General features: G+C 41.1%; 4 protein-coding genes across 4 annotated transcripts; 2 read left to right on the top strand and 2 right to left on the bottom strand.

Moving 5' to 3' along the window:
- Positions 1-315: 315 nt before the first annotated feature.
- Positions 316-8,530, bottom strand: hdgfl2 (HDGF like 2). The gene is made up of 17 exons (XM_047587971.1): positions 8,514-8,530; positions 7,801-7,969; positions 6,453-6,529; positions 5,797-5,938; positions 5,340-5,540; positions 4,862-4,984; positions 4,705-4,776; positions 4,417-4,597; positions 4,194-4,278; positions 3,792-4,089; positions 3,553-3,686; positions 3,386-3,453; positions 2,852-2,922; positions 2,657-2,758; positions 1,890-2,049; positions 1,677-1,794; positions 316-1,436 (listed from the first exon to the last, which is right to left on the bottom strand). The coding sequence occupies exons 2-17, from the start codon at positions 7,870-7,872 to the stop codon at positions 1,337-1,339; spliced, it is 2,004 nt and encodes a 667-aa protein (XP_047443927.1). The 5' UTR covers positions 7,873-7,969; positions 8,514-8,530; the 3' UTR covers positions 316-1,336.
- A 333-nt stretch (positions 8,531-8,863) lies between these two features.
- On the top strand, positions 8,864-10,976 carry fh (fumarate hydratase). Its single transcript, XM_047587972.1, has one exon. The coding sequence runs from the start codon at positions 8,918-8,920 to the stop codon at positions 10,415-10,417; it is 1,500 nt and encodes a 499-aa protein (XP_047443928.1). The 5' UTR covers positions 8,864-8,917; the 3' UTR covers positions 10,418-10,976.
- Positions 10,977-11,045: 69 nt separating this feature from the next.
- fam32a (family with sequence similarity 32 member A) lies at positions 11,046-13,588 on the bottom strand. The gene is made up of 4 exons (XM_047587975.1): positions 13,431-13,588; positions 12,735-12,879; positions 11,416-11,469; positions 11,046-11,289 (listed from the first exon to the last, which is right to left on the bottom strand). The coding sequence occupies exons 1-4, from the start codon at positions 13,502-13,504 to the stop codon at positions 11,221-11,223; spliced, it is 342 nt and encodes a 113-aa protein (XP_047443931.1). The 5' UTR covers positions 13,505-13,588; the 3' UTR covers positions 11,046-11,220.
- A 72-nt stretch (positions 13,589-13,660) lies between these two features.
- mrpl54 (mitochondrial ribosomal protein L54) lies at positions 13,661-17,319 on the top strand. The gene is made up of 3 exons (XM_047587974.1): positions 13,661-13,877; positions 14,099-14,255; positions 16,620-17,319. The coding sequence occupies exons 1-3, from the start codon at positions 13,754-13,756 to the stop codon at positions 16,750-16,752; spliced, it is 414 nt and encodes a 137-aa protein (XP_047443930.1). The 5' UTR covers positions 13,661-13,753; the 3' UTR covers positions 16,753-17,319.
- Positions 17,320-17,443: the final 124 nt, after the last annotated feature.

Raw genomic sequence — 17,443 nt, 5'->3', positions numbered from 1 at the left:
AAAATGGCGTCTAAAGTCAGCTGACTGGAGTATTATGCGAGATTCTCATATGGGAACCGGTGGAATTAAAGGTCTAGTCCCCCGCTACTGTTCGAGCCTCGTTGCTTGATGATAGCACACTTGTTAAATTACACAAACATAGCACAGTCGCTCTCAGAGTTTGTTGTATAATTGCTCTAAAGCCCGACAGTCGAGAGAAATGTTAATCTGTCACTAGAAGCCTACAGTTAATTAAGTAGCTAAGTTATTGTGGCACTTTCAAATGAATGAAAAGCACGTTGTAAACACCGGAAAACACGAAAAATAGAAACAAAACCATGCTGAGATTTTTATTCAAGTCTCAACTAAACGATAGAAATGCTTTACCAATTTACATAGCACTAAAAACACCTGTATGCACATGACAAGAAAAATGTCCAAATAGGCTGCAGCTACAGGAGATCTCGATAGCTTTCAAGGGCAGGTATTCATCTGTATGGTTATTCCATTTATGCAAGTTACTGAAAGCAGACACTAGGGGAGAGGGGAGTGCATGTTGTTTTACTCCACATAAATTGTTATTTTAGACAAAACTGGAACTATATGAAAACAAGGTTATAAAAAAAGTAGGTGGACCTCAGTGAAAAACAGTAAAAGTGACATTTCATACTAGAGTAACTGGATCAAGACCTGATAATTAAAAAAATACGTAACATATAAGACTCACAAATAGTACTTTACCACTCTCACAGTGTCATACACGCAGACAAGAGGCATTTGTGATGTTTTGCAGGCTTTATAAAATGAAACCAATGGATGTTAGGGCTGCACAAAATCTTCAAAGCAACAAATTAACAGCATTGCTTCCCCGATTCCCTGCAAGAATCATTAAAGTTTCTTCTCATACTACCCCAAGATAATGTCCAGTTAGAGGTGCTAAAAATGTATCATTCAATGTGCATAAGGTATGAACAAACAAAATACGAGTTCATATTGTACAAAGAACAAAGTAGCCATGAGCAGGGGTTTCAGAGGTGACGATCCAGGACGGGCCAAATGTCGTATAAAAGGAACAATTCAGAAATAAAAAAAGAGGTTTGCGCAGTGCCACAAACTATGACGCTAGTAAGCTTTCCTTTTTGCTGCGATAAATAATGGACCAAAAGGTGTGAACAAAAAGGGGTTTCTGGTTTGATATCATCGTAGTGCCAAATGTCCAGAACATCTATATCGACAGTTACTGTAGGAAATGCTGGGTGTGTGTTGCCATGTTGTAGGGCGAGGAGCACTGTATGACGTCAAACAGAGGCCACCATCTTTTAGCACTTGGTCCACTGCAGTGGTTCTTAAGGGTCCTTTAGCTTTCTATGGCAGGTGGTTCCATCTCTGCAGAGATGGAGTTGTCTGCTTCTTCATACGTGTGTGTCAGTTGATCAGCTGGGCTGTCAGGGCTCCGTCTGAAGAGAAAGCACACAATCAGTAGCAACGAACGATGTGCTTAAAATCACACTTACATGTGTGTTTAAACAGAAAAGATTTCCATGTGTTTAAAAATGGGTTGGTCCTTTTATGTGTGCTCTCAGTCAACATGTATTAGGTCTCTAAATGAAGGCATAAATGAATACACCCGTCTTGTTCATTTACCACATGTCATGACTGAATACCGAGCAGAGATGTTATACACTGTTTTACGTCACCTGTTTGGACTTGAAGAGGCTTCGTCGTTGTTCTCCTCTGGTGCAGGCGATTTTGGTTTTTCCTCAACCTCTGTGTCATTCTTTTTCTGCTCTGATTCCCCATTTACAGGAGTAGAATCTGCAAAGGTTGTAGTTTTATGTAAGAAACTACAAGTGTACCAAGCCTCAACACAGACTGCATAAAACTAAGAAATACAAAATGTGTCCTTTTACCTGCATCGTGTGTCTCCTTCTCACCATCTTCCTCCTCTTCTTTGTTCTCTGTTTTAGGTTTAGCTGCCACCTCTGCCTTGCCCACGAAGCGAAGTTTTAACTTGTTGTAGACATCAGTAGCCTTTTCCATGACAGCAGCACTGGCTTTATACCGCCGAATCTAAAACACAAATGACAACCATAATGCATCTGATAATCATCCAACAATCATAAAAACACTAGACCTCACTTTCCTTATATGCAACCTTTTGAAAACGAAGACAAACACAGTAGAAACTTTCCCCAGAAACTATCCTCCTTCAGCGCTACTCAGCACATTTCTACCGCAGGAACAAGGGACTAAATTTCAAGGAAATTAGTTGACCACCCAAAAAGTTCCTCCCTGAAAGTTTGTAACTTTTAGATGAACAACTTGCAGCTTTTAAATCAATAACTCTCAGCAATAGATTCGAGTCTCACATTTCATGCTCTCTGAATCATACTGACTTGAAACTATTTGCGAAACAGTAAACTACAATCAACAGCAGGATGGCTTAATTGCTTATTGATGCTATCCTTACTGCAGTATTGCAGCTTTACAAATACTTCTCACTGTTTTATAGTGTTCTGCATTGCACAGAGTTGAGAAGGTTATTTAATAGTTCCGTGCAAATATGATTTTTAAAACACAACTGCTCTTTCAGATTAAGTTTCTGAATCTTTACCGACTGGGGTGGAAACCGACAACCAGCAGCATGAAGGACCCCTTCAGTTCTTTGACAAGTTACCTTTTTTAGTGTGGCAATAACTTCAGCATTTTTATGGAGGATCTGGCTGGTGACGGGTACAGCCTCGAGCTCTTCCAGTGCTTGTAAACATCGCTCTATGTCCTAAAAAACACAAGGATTTGAGTTTACACTGCTGGCAGAAAAACACAGAATGAAATAAAACCATACGGAACTCAAGTTATAAATGTTACTTACAGGGTTATCCACTTTAAGTGCAAACTTTATGTCTGTATGGAGTTTCTGTAGCCTTTCTTCTGGTGATGGCTCTGCTTATGGACAAAGTACAGAATCAGAGCTTTCCTCCTCCTCATAACAATAAAAACTGTTCAGTGAACTTGTGTTTAGCTGTTGCACAGTTTCAATCTGCTTACAACTGATGCAGTGCATGTGAAGCATTGGATAAGTTTACATGGATTCCATTATTATTATAAAGAGAGAAAAAAAAACAATGCCTAATGTAACCATCTACAAATGTTAGAAAAGATACACAAAGCTAGAATCTGTGTGAGTTGTTCTGTTAAATATGTGTGTCTGTTTTGGTCATGACATTCTTCCAATATATTCAGCAAAACAACTTTACACTTGTTAAAGTTGTTCTACTTTAACTGAGGTTTTGAGGCGTGTTACATGTCATTTTATTTACTGTCCAAACAGTTGAAACATCTGATTAAATAAGACAGAAATATTATTTTATTGTCAGTGTAAACGAAGCAATCAAATGTGACCAACCCTTTTTCTTTTCCACTTTCTTCTCTGGCACCCTCTCCGGTTTGCGTTTGGGTTTTTCAGGCTTAGACCTAAGAGAAATGGGACTCTGTGATCTGTGCACATCAATGTTTAATGAAGTCCTTCTAATGAGGCTTGCATACTGACGTCTGTTCCCATTGTGCACTCACCTCACTCTGGACTTCTCCTCTGACTGTCTAGCTTTCTTCTCTTTCAGCTCTTTCTCCTTTCGTTCTTTTCTCTCCTTCTCTTTCTTTCCTCTGGCCTTCTTCTGGTTGTCTAACTTCTTGGATGGTTTCTTCACCTTTAATGGGACAAGTATTGTGCATGTGTCATGTGACTAGCCCAACTTGCCATCCTGTACCTTCATACAAAGCAAACGTGTTTTCATTAAAAATGAGAGGTTTACCTCAGCTGGTGGTGGAGAATCAGAGTCTGAGGGTGCAGGAATTGGGGGCGGAGGAGGTTTCTTAGACTTCTTCAACGGGTGGTCGTCTATACCTTCATCCGAGCTACTGCTGCTGTCACTGTCGCTCCCTTTTTTGCCCTTATCCTTATCTTTCTTCTTTTTCTCCTCTTCCTCCTTCTCTCTCTCGCGTAGCCGGCGGAGCTCCTCTGCCTCCTCCTTTTTCCGGCGCTCCTCCAGCTCTCGTCTGCGTTCCTCGTCTCGTTTCTTCCATTCGCTGATGCGGTCAGGCTCACTGTCACTGTTTCAAAAATGAGAGCAGCTTTCACGGTAAGCCAATATGTACCGCAGAATTTATATTAACCTGTGCTGTATGAATGAAAATAAGCTTTAGAGCAACCCGACCTGTCACTGTCGGAGGATGATGAAGGTGCCCGCTTTGCCGGGGCAGGTTTGGGTTTTCGTGCACGAGGCTTCGGGGCAGGCTTCTCTGTGAATGCGGAAAAGACGAGTACACAACATGAAAACTGAGCACTGAAAAGCCATTAGCAAAGAAGGGTCTAAAACTTCTCTCGCAGAATCTTCTTTTTGCTTAAAGCTGTAATTAATTAAAAGAGTCAACCTGCACCTTTCTTGCGAGCCTGCGGGCCCTTCCGAGGAGGTGGATCTGAATCTGAATCGGACTTGGAGCCAGACTGGGATTCTGAGCCGGAGAGAGCTGGTCGAGGTTTGTCATCCTCAGAGTCGCTGTCCACTACTTTCTTCTCTGAGCCTGATCTCGATTCTGAATCCGAGTCAGACGTAGCCTTCTGTAACATCACAGATTAAGAGGGATGAAGTTGGCAATGGCAGTTGACAATTTTTTTTAAAAATAAATACCAAAATAATACAATATGTGAGAGAACTCATTGTTGACCTTTTTCTTTCCTCTGCCTCCTGCTTTCTTTCCACCTCCTCGTCCTCCAGATTTCTTCTCTGGGGTAAAATCCTGTGGAAGAAATATAAATGTCAAGCGTACAGCACATGATTCACAGGCACCATGCCATGATGATGATGCTCCTGAGCGTTATTACCTGGTCACTGTTTTTCCCGGAGTCAGACTCTGAAGGCGTGGGTTCCGATTCAGACGGGGATCCACTGTCCTCTTCGTTGCGGTCACTAGATGAGCCCCGAGCTTTTTTAGGAGGAGGAGGCCTCTAAAACAGAAAAAGGATCCAAAATACAGAAATTATTTGATGTACTCGAAGCTCTGTGTGTTCCATTAATGATTGCTCATTATGCTTTTGTCAATGGTATGACAGCTCTCGATGAAAAGAAAGAAGTTGCTGCAAATTATGTCCTGTAGTCATTCTTATATAAGCAGACAGACAAATTCTCAGTAAGCGTTCGTGCATGGTAAATTCTTAGGGTAACATTGGCATTGCTGATCGTCATAGACTGCAGTAAGAACATCCTCATTGTAGTCATAACTGTAAACATGGCTCCCATTTTTCATTTCACTTAATAACATAATAACAGGAGCCAGTTGAGACTGAACATCTGTATAATTACCTTAGGAGCCTGTGGCTTTCGCTTCACTCCTCCTCCTCCTCCTCCTCCTCCCCCTCCTCTGCCTCGGTCTTCACTCCCAGAATCTGAATCGACCTCACTTCCTGAGTCGGCTTTTTGAGGAACAGCAGCTTCCTCATCCTCATCCTCCTCATCGCTCCCACCTCCGGCATTGTTACCCTCGCTGTCTGATGAGCTCGCCGGCTGCAGACAAACCGTCGTAACAAGATTAACAGAAATTCTCATGAAAATGGACAAGAATCTACAAAGCCTTTCAAAATAACATCCAAATCCAGTCAATTCAATGTTAGGTGAGATAATTAGGTCCTAAAATAATAAATAAAATAATCAGAAATGTGGTTTGTGAGCACAAATGGTTGTGAACGATAAAAGTAAATCATTAGGATTTCACATTGAATCGTGGATGCTTCCGAACTTTTGGTATCAAAGTGGAACTTACTACAGGTGGAGCGCTGTAGGAGGCATGTGGATTGTTCTGAATCTCCCATAAACCTTCATTGAATCCCTTTCTTTTGTTGGGCTTCCCATAACGTTCTCTGTACTTTTCATATGCAAAAAGGTCCTTTGGTGCGAGGAATGCTCTGTGATAGATAAAAATGAGAGAAGAAATGTTAATGTTAAATTCACTGAAAATCAAACTATGACAGAAGGTTCCATTAAATAACAGAACATTTCCTCTGGTGTTAAGGGGAGATGTTGTGGCTTTTGGACGGCACAGCATGACACCTAGTGATGGAATGATGTACTGCAAGTGCCATCTTGTCACACAGATGGTGTGTGTTGTCAGATCAAACACGTCAATAAATCTCTTAGAAACATACTGCACACCCAAACTAGCAGTAGTGAATCGTCAGTGAATTCAGAGAGGTCCATCTCCCATCATTCCTTTAGCAAAGAGGACATCAGGTCTGGAACAGGTTTAGCCAATTCAGCCATGCGTGATGAGAATGTAAATGCATCACTTAATGAATTACAACCAGTATTATGCTCCATGTTAGTCCTTTCAAACAGATTAACAAAGACAACTCACCAAAGTCACCAAAACTTAAACATGTCTACAATTACATTTTATGAATGAGTGACTGATGTACTCACGTCTCATGTGTCCCAAAGAAGAAAATGGGGATTTTATTGGGGGGTGGTTTCACTGCTCCATCAGCCACATCTTCAATCTGTAATCAAGCAGAGTTTTTTCAAATGGACAAATAGAAAGCATGTCACTCATTAAGCTACATTTGCATTGCATTATCTTTGTCCAACATACTAAAAATGTTTCATTAAAGGGATCTGCAGTATTGTCACCAGGCATTTTACACAGTTAAATCATGTAAGCATATATCTTAAATAGCAGTGTGCATTCACTATACAGTTTAAGTTTCCACTTCCCCAGTATATCTATCTCCCATTTATATATTCTTCAATGTATTCTGTGTTGTAATATATTTTAGTAGAAGTAGTTAGAGTAGTAAAAGCAGCTTAATAGCAGATGTATAAGTAGTTACTGTCGTCAAGTCTGCAAACACACTCACTTGCCACTTTATTAGGTACACTGGTGAAAATTATTGCAGTCTACTGTTCACTGTTGTTTTCTTTTATGTAGCACTGGGGGACTAGGAGAAACGTATGATCATGGCCTCAACCTCAGTTCTCGGATTAGTGCAAGTCTCAATATAACAAATAACAGTTATTCAAGACTAGTTGAAAGTGTAACCTATGGGTTTTTAACTAACTGCCACTGTACTGTACTGATGTCTTAAAAACAAAGGCTTTTAGAGTAATTGTAACTGGTCTAAGGAGAGGCGTAGCAGGCGAAAACATAGCTTATTAATGCAATTGTCAATTTTGCATAAATGACATGTCTTCTTTCTGATCAGGGGTAAGACAATGTCCAAAATACCGAATGAGATGCTCATTTCACTTCACTCTGTCAAACGGTAATGCATGCAAAATAATAGAAAATAATAACAGCCAATTTCCATATTTGAATACGTCATTTTAGAAAACGTTTGCCCTTAAAAATATCCTAACTGGGAAAGTTTTGTGGTGATATTCTTTAATAAAAATATTACACCACTCTCTTAGAATACTTTGCCTTAGATATGTGGTGCAAAAATAAATAAGTTATTATGTGAAGAGAGCCTCTTATCCAGAGGGGGGAAAAAATCTCAAACGTCATTTCCAAAATAACAACGTTAGCTTCCCTGCTGCAGGTCTCCATGTAGATAAGGCCACCAGCATCTCATGCAAATTATGCCGCTCCTACGCTGACTGCAGGGCCCATAACGCCGCCTGGCAGCTCCGCTAAAGTCAAGTTATGCATGTGTTTATTGGTATCTGTCAGTTAGTGACGAAGATACACAGAGAACCTTCTACAGAGTCCCATGCAGAGCAGCCCACCCCCTCCGCCCCTCCGGCTGCTGCCGCTGCTAACGTTACTTCTTACCCTGGCTGGCCAGTGGGGGTATCCCTTCATTTTAGCGAAGACCAGGTCTCCGGGCTGGAAGTTGTGTGGCATTGTCCCGCTCCTCTGTGCAGCCTGGATTTTGAAAGTATTCGGATGCGTAGTCTACCCGTGTCTCTCTTGGTTTGACGTTTTCAGGTCGACACGAAACCTGGAAACGATGGGGTTAGCTAGGAAGCTAACAGTATACTAACGTTACCGCGAGAACAGACAGCAACGTGAAGATAGACGGAACTCGCCAAACGCTTCCGGTCGGGCGTTATTTCTACACTTCAAACTAAAAAAACTTCCTATTTAATACCGGCACATTAAAATATCATCAAGTAATTACATAAGAAAGTAGAGTTTGCTTTATCTAATGTCAGCGAGTAAGGTAAAACGTTGTTAAAAGCTGAAACAATATGTTTATTTCATATAAAGTCGCAAACTGCAGAACTTCAATGTTGTTTTTACAAAAGGTAAAATAGGTGTTCACTTCCTTTTTGAAATCATGCTGGGCAACATTTAAATACACTCCTAAGTTTGTGAGAATTAACAACATTAACAGAATAGAAATATTAACTGTATAAAAACTAAAAAAAAGTGCTTACTTGCCATTCAAAATAGAAATGTGTCATTTGGTACCCTTTAACATATCAGTGATATGAATATAATATTTCTTCTGCGAAAGAATGATTAAATATATTTTTTATTACCGGTCCTGCGATAGACTGACGACCTGTCCAGGCTGTACCCGACTCTCGCCCGATGACACCTGAGATAGGCTCCAGTAACCCCCGCGACCCTAGTGAGGATAAGCGATAGCAGAAGATATGAGATGAGATTTTTTTATTACCAAATTATGTAAGACTTTTATTCTTTCAAATAAATTGCTGTGACTGTCTCGCCGGAAACGCAGTCGTATAATATTTGGAAATCTTCACTTCACCGGATGAAGCAGCCTGATCTTTCCTATTTGATACGATATCCACAACGGAAGTCCCGCCTCCTCTGCCTCACGATTGGCTGATTTGTGGTCAGTTTCCTCCTTGTCCAATGACAGATTACAATGTGTAAGGCTGCATTGACCTCCCACCGGATTCACCTCTAATGCGAAGCCATGTTTCGGTCTTTGAGAAGCGTTCAGCAGTTTAACTGCAACCTCCTGACTTTACAAAGACTCCGCGTAAACTCCAAACTCCTCATCTGCACCTCCAGAATGGCCAGTTCGGAGTACAGGCTTGAACGGGACACGTTTGGTGAGCTCAAGGTCCCAGCTGACAAGTACTACGGTGCTCAGACTGTCAGATCCACCATGAACTTCAAGATTGGAGGACCGAGCGAAAGAATGCCAATCCAAGTGATCAAAGCGTTTGGTATCCTGAAGAAAGCAGCTGCCGAGGTGAACAAAGACTACGGCCTGAACCCAAAGATAGCAGATGCAATCGTTCAGGCTGCCGATGAGGTTTCAGCTGGAAAGCTGGATGATCATTTCCCTCTGGTGGTGTGGCAGACTGGATCTGGAACTCAGACCAACATGAACGTCAATGAGGTGATCAGCAATAGAGCTATTGAGATCATGGGTGGTAAACTGGGCTCCAAGGATCCCGTCCACCCGAACGACCATGTCAACAAGAGCCAGAGCTCCAACGACACCTTCCCCACTGCCATGCACATCGCTGCAGCCACAGAGGTCCACCACGTCCTGCTGCCCGGCCTGCAGACTCTGCACGACGCGCTCGCTGCTAAGGCTGAAGAGTTCAAAGACATCATCAAGATCGGGCGCACACACACTCAGGACGCCGTACCGCTTTCACTTGGACAGGAGTTTGGCGGTTATGTGCAGCAGGTGAAGTACAGCATAGAGAGAGTGAAGGCTGCCATGCCCAGAGTGTACGAGCTGGCAGCAGGAGGCACAGCAGTAGGGACAGGACTCAACACCCGCATCGGCTTCGCTGAGAAAGTAGCTTCTACTGTTGCTTCTCTCACAGGCCTGCCATTTGTGACAGCTCCCAACAAGTTTGAAGCCCTGGCAGCACATGACGCCTTAGTAGAGCTGAGCGGAGCCCTGAACACCGTGGCTGTCAGCATGATGAAGATCGCCAATGACATTCGTTTCTTGGGGTCAGGGCCCCGCTCCGGCCTGGGAGAGCTCATCTTACCAGAGAATGAACCAGGGAGCAGCATCATGCCAGGGAAAGTCAACCCCACCCAGTGTGAGGCCATGACCATGGTAGCAGCTCAGGTGATGGGAAACCACGTGGCCGTCACGGTCGGAGGCAGCAACGGACACTTTGAGCTCAACGTCTTTAAACCCATGATTATCAAGAATGTGCTCAACTCCGCACGGCTGATCGGCGACGCATCCGTCTCCTTCACCAACAACTGCGTGGTGGGCATCCAGGCCAACACGGAGAGGATCAACAAGCTAATGAACGAGTCCCTCATGCTGGTCACTGCGCTCAACCCTCACATCGGCTACGACAAGGCTGCCATGATTGCCAAGACGGCTCACAAGAAAGGATCTACGCTGAAGGCTGTGGCCGTGGAGCTGGGCTACCTGACCGAGGAGCAGTTCGATCAGTGGGTGAAGCCCAGTGAGATGCTGGGGCCAAAGTGAACTCTGACAGCAGGACAAACACTATATAAAAAAAAGAATATTCCTTTCTAGTGTGAGGAGTATTTATAATTAAAGCCGTTAAATTGTAAAAAGAAAAAAAAAATCTTTTTCTGAACATCTCTTAATAAAATGTGTGAGAATATTCTACTGCTGTTCAATGCAAATTCTTATTTGTCAAACTGACATGTTGTGTTGTTAAACAGCTATTATCCAACACCAGATTCAATCTTGTCATTTGGGGAGGCTACCTGACCACGTTGTCACGATGCCGACGACACTTATGTCTTATATTACCTTGTTTTATTACACATGTAGTCTCAGATGTTATGGTTGTTGCTTATTATCACAGTTGATGATGTTTCCATCATCAGTTGATGTTTTTGTATTTATATTTTCTGACTTCTCCGTTATTAGTTGCTACAGTCAGACATGTCAGACGTGCCACCCCAGCTGTGTCAACATGGACTACTGCACCTTGTCCGTTCTGGTTTACGGTTATGTGCCATTTACGCAATGTTCCAGCTTAATTAAATATCAATTAAAAGAAATTCACTCTCGACTTTTTTTCCTCATATTATTTACATTTATGTGAGTGACCAAACTGACATAGTGGAAGACAAACAATCAATCAATCAACAATCAATTTTATTGTGCACACCAGGATTTGGGACAAAAGAAATTAATTGAAATCCAAGTTTTAATTTTAGGTATATAAAACTATCAAACATAACTCACAGGCATAAGACAAGGCATAGCATTTTTGTACAAGTGGTAAAATAACATAACGAAGATTTTGTGTTCTTCTATTTGGTCCAGCTGACTTTTGGAATATCATAATGTTCCGTCAGGTTGTCCAGGTGACGATTGAAATCCTGGTAACAGACAAAGAAACTACAATGTAAATTTTAGTAGACATTCATGCATTTTTCACTTTTAAGATGACATTTACACACAACTCTCTGTATATTGAAAATTAATATATTCCAGATTTGACCTACCTCAACTCTGTGCTTGTGTGTCTTTGACGCCTTGTTCAAAATCCGCTCCATTTGCTGTAACAGGGAAGAAATGATATATGATAAATGATCAAATGATAAAAAAATATACATATACATTGCGTTGACAGTTTACACACTAAACAGGGTGAAAACCCATCAACATTAGTATAATACAGAATTAATGACAATGTCCAAACAACTTCTAATGTACCTGCTGTAGCTAGAAATATACTATACAGCATTATTCTATTTGGGCAGTAAAAATGCTATTCAGTTTAAATAAATAAAACTTTGCTTTAATTTGTGTATTGAATAATCATTTCAAATAATGACCTTTTAGCCTAGAATTTAGAAACACCAATCGGGTTATGATTTGAAGGCAAACTGAGACTACATGTCTGCATTTGCTGCTATTCAAGATTAAGTCTTTATTGTCATAATGAGAACATAACAAACATTTTGCAGAGACTCCAGCTTAAAGGCACACATAAATAATAGGACATTTAAGTAACACTTATGGGGGAAAAAAAGACCCTTAAGTATTGTACCAGTGAGCATAAAGTGCAGCTTAGTGCAAGTTCCAGTGAAATGTTGACAGGGTCTATTTGATTGTCAGCAGGGGTGAGAGTGTGTGTGTGTGTGTGTGTGTGTGAGTGTAAGTGGTTGGTGGGGGGAGGGCACACGTGTGAGAGTTCTGTAGGGGGTGGATGTAAGGGGGGGGTGATTGCTTTAACAGCTCTGGGGCCTTGTTTTAATGTCCCTGTACGACTTTCCTGATGGAAGAGGCACAAACAGTGTGTTGCCTGGATGAGTGGGATCTGTTGCGTCTAACCCTCCTCTGGCCTCGGTCACCGCAAACCGAGTCCAGATCTGGTAGAGGGCATCCCACAATCCCTTGCACTGTCCTCACCACCTCAGCTTTCTTAGAAAGAAGGGCTGTTGTTGAGCCTTCTTCACCAGGTGTGAGGTGTTTCAGATGTAGTAGGAGTTTAGCAGATGTGTTCGCCCATATAAGCTGGGTTCTTATTTATGTTTGCTCCTATTAAAAGGAGGTTTCAGGTTTTGTGGCAATTTAGGTAAAAATAAATCTGAATTAAACTGAATATGTGGTTAGGATTACTCTGCTAAAGGGATCTGCCTTGGAGGTGATACAATCTGTGCTTCAGAGTAAAGTTCAAAACACACACCAGTTAATAATCCACTACCCAGATACTGACAATTTTGTGCATATGTTCTATGGTAGCCTTACAGGTAATGGAGCAAATAATGTAATCTTCATGTTACATATTTAAGTTGTCCAATCTAGAAAAACAACTCACCCGTTTCTCTTGCATCTTGTCAAAAGCAATCTGTGCCGGTGTCCTTTTGTCCACATATGTTTTCTTTGTTTTCACCTCCTCATCGTTTTGGCTGGTCTGAACCTGCTCCAAGCGATGTTTACTCTCTTTATTCTTCTTCTTCTTCCTACAAATAGAAGACATGTTATGTAAAGACCCCTTAGTTCCTCGGGGGTGCTGGTCTTCACATGGATTAAGGGAAAGATGGAGAGATGCAGCAGAGGACAACTGACTGAAAGTAACACATCTAGATACAAAATGAAATAACCATCGCTTTAGTACAGATGCTACGCGTGAGTAGTGTCCAAGGAATGGATTAAGCTTTTATCTGCAATAGTTTGTTGGGATATATTTTACGTCGTATTATATTGTATTTGACAATGGACTAGCAGACATTTTCAGACCCATTGTAACACCCCACAATGTTAGTGCTGAGGTCAAAAATGGGACCCGAGTTTCTCCATTACACCACTATTTGTTCCTAAATAAGACGTTGTTGTTTTGACAAAAAGCAGCAAACCAACCATTATCCGACCATTTCTACTAGCTAACAGGCTAATGTTAGCCTCGTATGTCTACTACCAGGAGTTATTGTCATTGGCCGTTATAAAAAGGCCGTTAGTTATAAAAAGCCGTGTTGTATTAAAACTCATAATACATTGAAATGTTAATACTCACTTTTTTGCAGCGGACAGTTCGCCTACACCCTTAATTTTCAGGGAACTCTTTTGAACGACGTCGTACTCAGACATTTTCGAGAAGCTCCGACCTCTTCTTCTGTGTTGTTGTTGTGGTAACGCACAGAGATACGTCGGTGCTGCCACCCACTGGAATGAATGAAAACGACAACGTTGTATTGCAGTGTTTCCTCCCGTCCGGAAAGGGGCAGTACACGATGTCCATACAGCCAAACACAAAGCGAACAAAACGGAAGTTGAAGGAACTATGAATGTCAAACTGTAGCATGGTGAGCTGCGTTTTGTAAGTATCCCAAAGGAAAAATGTCATCATATAGCCTATTTCGACTAGCGCCGTTAGCAAAATGCGCAACGAACGGTGCGACATTACTGTGCAGGACGAACACGTTAAACAGAGTGCTGTCGTGTGGATATGCTAAGAAAGTCGGTGAGTAAAGAGGACGTTTACCATATTCTTTCAGCATGCAAGTACTGTATGTATCTGTCTTCCAGTTACAAATGAATCGTGTATAGTAACTGAATATTCAAGATGATGCGGATCTCTTATTTAATATGATGTTGCTTTTCTGTTTTCTGTTAAAAACCAGTCTCTTCTAATACATCATGATATTGATACTGTTGTGAATAACCTCTGTCCCTGTCTTTCAGTGGCCAAAGGAAAAGGTAAAAGTATGGTAAAAGAGGAGTTGAAAGGTCCAGAGGTGTGTAAAGACCCTGTCAGGCTTACATCTTATGCAGTAGGGGTCAACGTCTTCAAGCAAGGAGAAGACCCCAAACTGAAGCCTCCTGAAGAATATCCTGAGTGGTGAGGGTTCATTTATTATATTAATATCTGCCTGCTGCTGCCTCTAGCCTTGTCAACAAAAAAAAAAAAAAAATGCATTGGCCGTGAAAGTTGTGTTGTCTTTTTTAACGTATCAGGACAAGCAAACATTTGATGCTCTCGAGGACAGATAAGTTAAAATAATACTTTATTGATCCCCATTGGGGAAATTCAAACGCTACAGCAGCACAAATCGAACAAAAAAAAACGATCAGAAAAGAAATTAAATAGGACGCAAAGAGCAGGCAGCCAAAAAGACAGTAACTAAGAGAAAGACAACCGACTACAAGAGCAAAGTGACAACAGTTGTGGATAAAGTCACTAGACTCTATATCGGCCCAGTGGGGTCAGAGCTGTGTGCTGTCCACACTGCTGTTGTACAGTCTGATGCCAGTGGGCACAAAGGGAGTGTGTCTGTGGATCTCAGTATATTTACTGATACACCACACCTGCCATTCACAACCAACTCATGTATTCCTATGACCCAGTATTCTAGGGTATTACCATGAGGTTATCACCACCGTACAGTGATCACAGTATTTATGATTGATTATGATTGTCCTTCTTTCTTTACTTATCCTTTGCATGCATATACAGTGTTGCGTAAGAATCAGAACATCAGTCCTGACAGTAGACAAAGAGAACCCAAACAAGCAAATGAAACAAATATTTTACGTTGGTATTTGTTATTAAGGAAAATGAGCCAATATTACATATCTGTGAGCAATTTGTAAAAGAAAACGTCAGGACATCTTTCTACAAAAGAAGAACAACATGAAGGTTTTACATGGCCAAGTCAAAGTCCTGACGTTAATACGATAGAAATGCAGCGAAAGGACCTGAAGCAAGCGGTTCATCTGTTTCATATGTTTGACTGTTTCCTCGTTGTCTACTTTCAGGACTTGTGTGAAAATCCGTTGAAGTTTTGACTCATTTTTATGCAGAAATGTAGGAAATACTGACTGTGCAAATACTTTTAAGCACCACTGCAAAACTTCTGCACTACTTCTAAATTATGAGCAGTTTTATACACCCCCACAACACATCCTCACACATATAACTCACATCTGCATGTCAAATCTCCTGAAAACCCCAGTATCATTCACCCCGTGGTCTAGTATATAGTTGTTCTATATGCTTTGTAGAAGTTCTGTAGTTTGTTTCATTTCCGTGTTCTGTTGCGTTTGTGTTTGTTATAACATTAGGCACTGTGTCCTCCTCGTGACTGCCTCACATTATCTATTCATTATTGGACATGACACAGAATTAATAGTTGAGACAATGATTTCAAGCTGTCTATAGTCCCTGAGCCAGTGAAGCAACTGTGTGTGCAATATGTCAATATGTGCAATCTCTTTTGAGATTGGACACATTCACTAAAGAAACCAACAGTTGCGGGTTTACTTGCAGGTCCTGTGATGAAACTTTGTAGTTCTTTGAATCTTTTTTTCCCATCATCTGAATTTGTTGCAGGGGCCTGTCTTGAATAAAATGTCAGTTATTTTAAAACCTACTTGTAGATGAGTTTGCTTACAGCAGAATATTTTCAAGTGATTTGGAGATCCTTTAAATGCCTTGTGAGACTTATTAATATCCACAGCCTTTCCTTTTGAAGGTGTTGGAGAGCTATCCAGGTCTCGAAATGGTCACACTACACATTTTAATAGCAACGAGATCAGCACATCCTACATATCAGAGGTTTAAATGAGAGAGGCTCCGCTTGTAACTCCCTGATGATGTTCCAGACATAATCTGATTGAATTGCTTTTTCTTTGTGACACATCTGCTTTTTATTTATTTTTTTTAATTCTGGAAATCGCTACAAAATGTACATTTTACATTTGAGTTTCTAAGAATCCCATTTACGTCAGTTCAAGTCGACAGTTTCTGTGGTTTCTGCTTACTTTTTCCTGTTATGTTTTTTCCTAATGTGAGATGATTCTTTCCAAGTAGCTTGTGAAAAAGGCTTTATCTGATTAAAAGTAATTGGTTAGTGGCTTATATGGCTTCCTGTGACATAATGGATGTTCACCTCATTTTAGTCTTTTAGCATGAAATGCTGCCTTTCATTATTACTAATATGTATTCCTGCACCATGCAGTCCATGTACAGCGTTTCAATAAATAATAGGTTTTCGTGGAAATCACTCATGCAGGAAACGGTTAGGGAAACATGTTCACTGTTGTACAGAGAAGAAACGTCACAGTGCTTCTGGTTTGAAGCATCAGTACTTAAAAATGTGGCAAAAGACAAAGTGACCCAGAACTTAATTGAGGTACTACAGTTTTAGTGCACATCATATGTCTTCAACTCCCTGACCCCTGGTTTCCTTCATCTTTCACTCAGGTTGTTCCAGTTGAACCTGGGAGATCCCCATAAGCTGCACGAGCTGGAACCCGACACTTGGGAGTACTGGAAGCGTCTGAGGAAGGAAAACATTTGGCGTTCTAACAGACTGCATAAAGGGAAGAGGTTCTAGGTTCTCTGGATTCACTGAAGGATTCTTCCTATACTTTGACTCTCTGGACCGAATAAATATGACAGAATATGAATTGATGCGGAGCTGACGTCAGCAGACTTTAAGTTCAGCTCTTTCTCACTTGTCATTCTTCCTTTGGGTCATCTGAAAGCATACAGCACGATGATCGCCAATGTTCCCTGCTAACTTTCCAGCACAGCATATATATTCAGGATCGGACGGATGGCCCTTTGTGTTAAATATGTGGGGTGGAATCCAGTGCATCACCAGTAAGCCAGTCGAAGAAATACCACTGAAGCAACTTCATTCTGGAAAGTAGAATCAGGACCTGACAAAACCATAGTACTATATTCAGTCTAGTAGTTTTCATGAGCTTTAGACATCAATCAAACAATCTCCCTGTTTACCTGAATTAGCTGTGGAACTGTTGCTAAAATAGACTTTGTGTTCAGAGAAAATGTTAAAAAAAAAGGAAGTTTTCACCACATTGCATTGGATTTTTTTCCCACTCTTTTGCTGTTTGTTTCTCTATGAACTTCTTATAAATAAATATGAATCAATATCCAAGTGTTTCCCCCGTCTCATAGCTTGAATGTCTATAATGGGTATACACTGCCTTGCCAGTTCATTAGGTAGACTTGTGGAAATGATTGCATTCTTCTGTTCTGGGACAGATTGTGGGTTGTAGAAT

The sequence above is a fragment of the Mugil cephalus genome, chromosome 6, assembly GCF_022458985.1.
Source record: "Mugil cephalus isolate CIBA_MC_2020 chromosome 6, CIBA_Mcephalus_1.1, whole genome shotgun sequence".
In the NCBI taxonomy this organism is placed as follows: Eukaryota; Metazoa; Chordata; class Actinopteri; order Mugiliformes; family Mugilidae; genus Mugil; species Mugil cephalus.
This window is presented reverse-complemented; position numbering and strand designations above follow the sequence as displayed.

Bases quoted from the DNA above. Each gene is read 5' to 3' on its own strand.
- hdgfl2 (XM_047587971.1), bottom strand. From the start codon at position 7,872: ATGCCACACAACTTCCAGCCCGGAGACCTGGTCTTCGCTAAAATGAAG. The intron at 5,541-5,796 runs GTAAGTTCCACT...GTTTGTCTGCAG, and splicing joins CCTACAGCGCTCCACCTGTA to CCGGCGAGCTCATCAGACAG. The intron at 4,090-4,193 runs GTCGGGTTGCTC...TTTTTGAAACAG, and splicing joins TCATCCTCCGACAGTGACAG to TGACAGTGAGCCTGACCGCA.
- fh (XM_047587972.1), top strand. From the start codon at position 8,918: ATGTTTCGGTCTTTGAGAAGCGTTCAGCAGTTTAACTGCAACCTCCTG.
- fam32a (XM_047587975.1), bottom strand. From the start codon at position 13,504: ATGTCTGAGTACGACGTCGTTCAAAAGAGTTCCCTGAAAATTAAGGGT. The intron at 11,470-12,734 runs GTGAGTTGTTTT...TCCCTGTTACAG, and splicing joins ACAAGATGCAAGAGAAACGG to CAAATGGAGCGGATTTTGAA. The intron at 11,290-11,415 runs GTAGGTCAAATC...GTCTGTTACCAG, and splicing joins CACACAAGCACAGAGTTGAG to GATTTCAATCGTCACCTGGA.
- mrpl54 (XM_047587974.1), top strand. From the start codon at position 13,754: ATGTCATCATATAGCCTATTTCGACTAGCGCCGTTAGCAAAATGCGCA. The intron at 13,878-14,098 runs GTGAGTAAAGAG...CCTGTCTTTCAG, and splicing joins TGGATATGCTAAGAAAGTCG to TGGCCAAAGGAAAAGGTAAA. The intron at 14,256-16,619 runs GTGAGGGTTCAT...TCTTTCACTCAG, and splicing joins CCTGAAGAATATCCTGAGTG to GTTGTTCCAGTTGAACCTGG.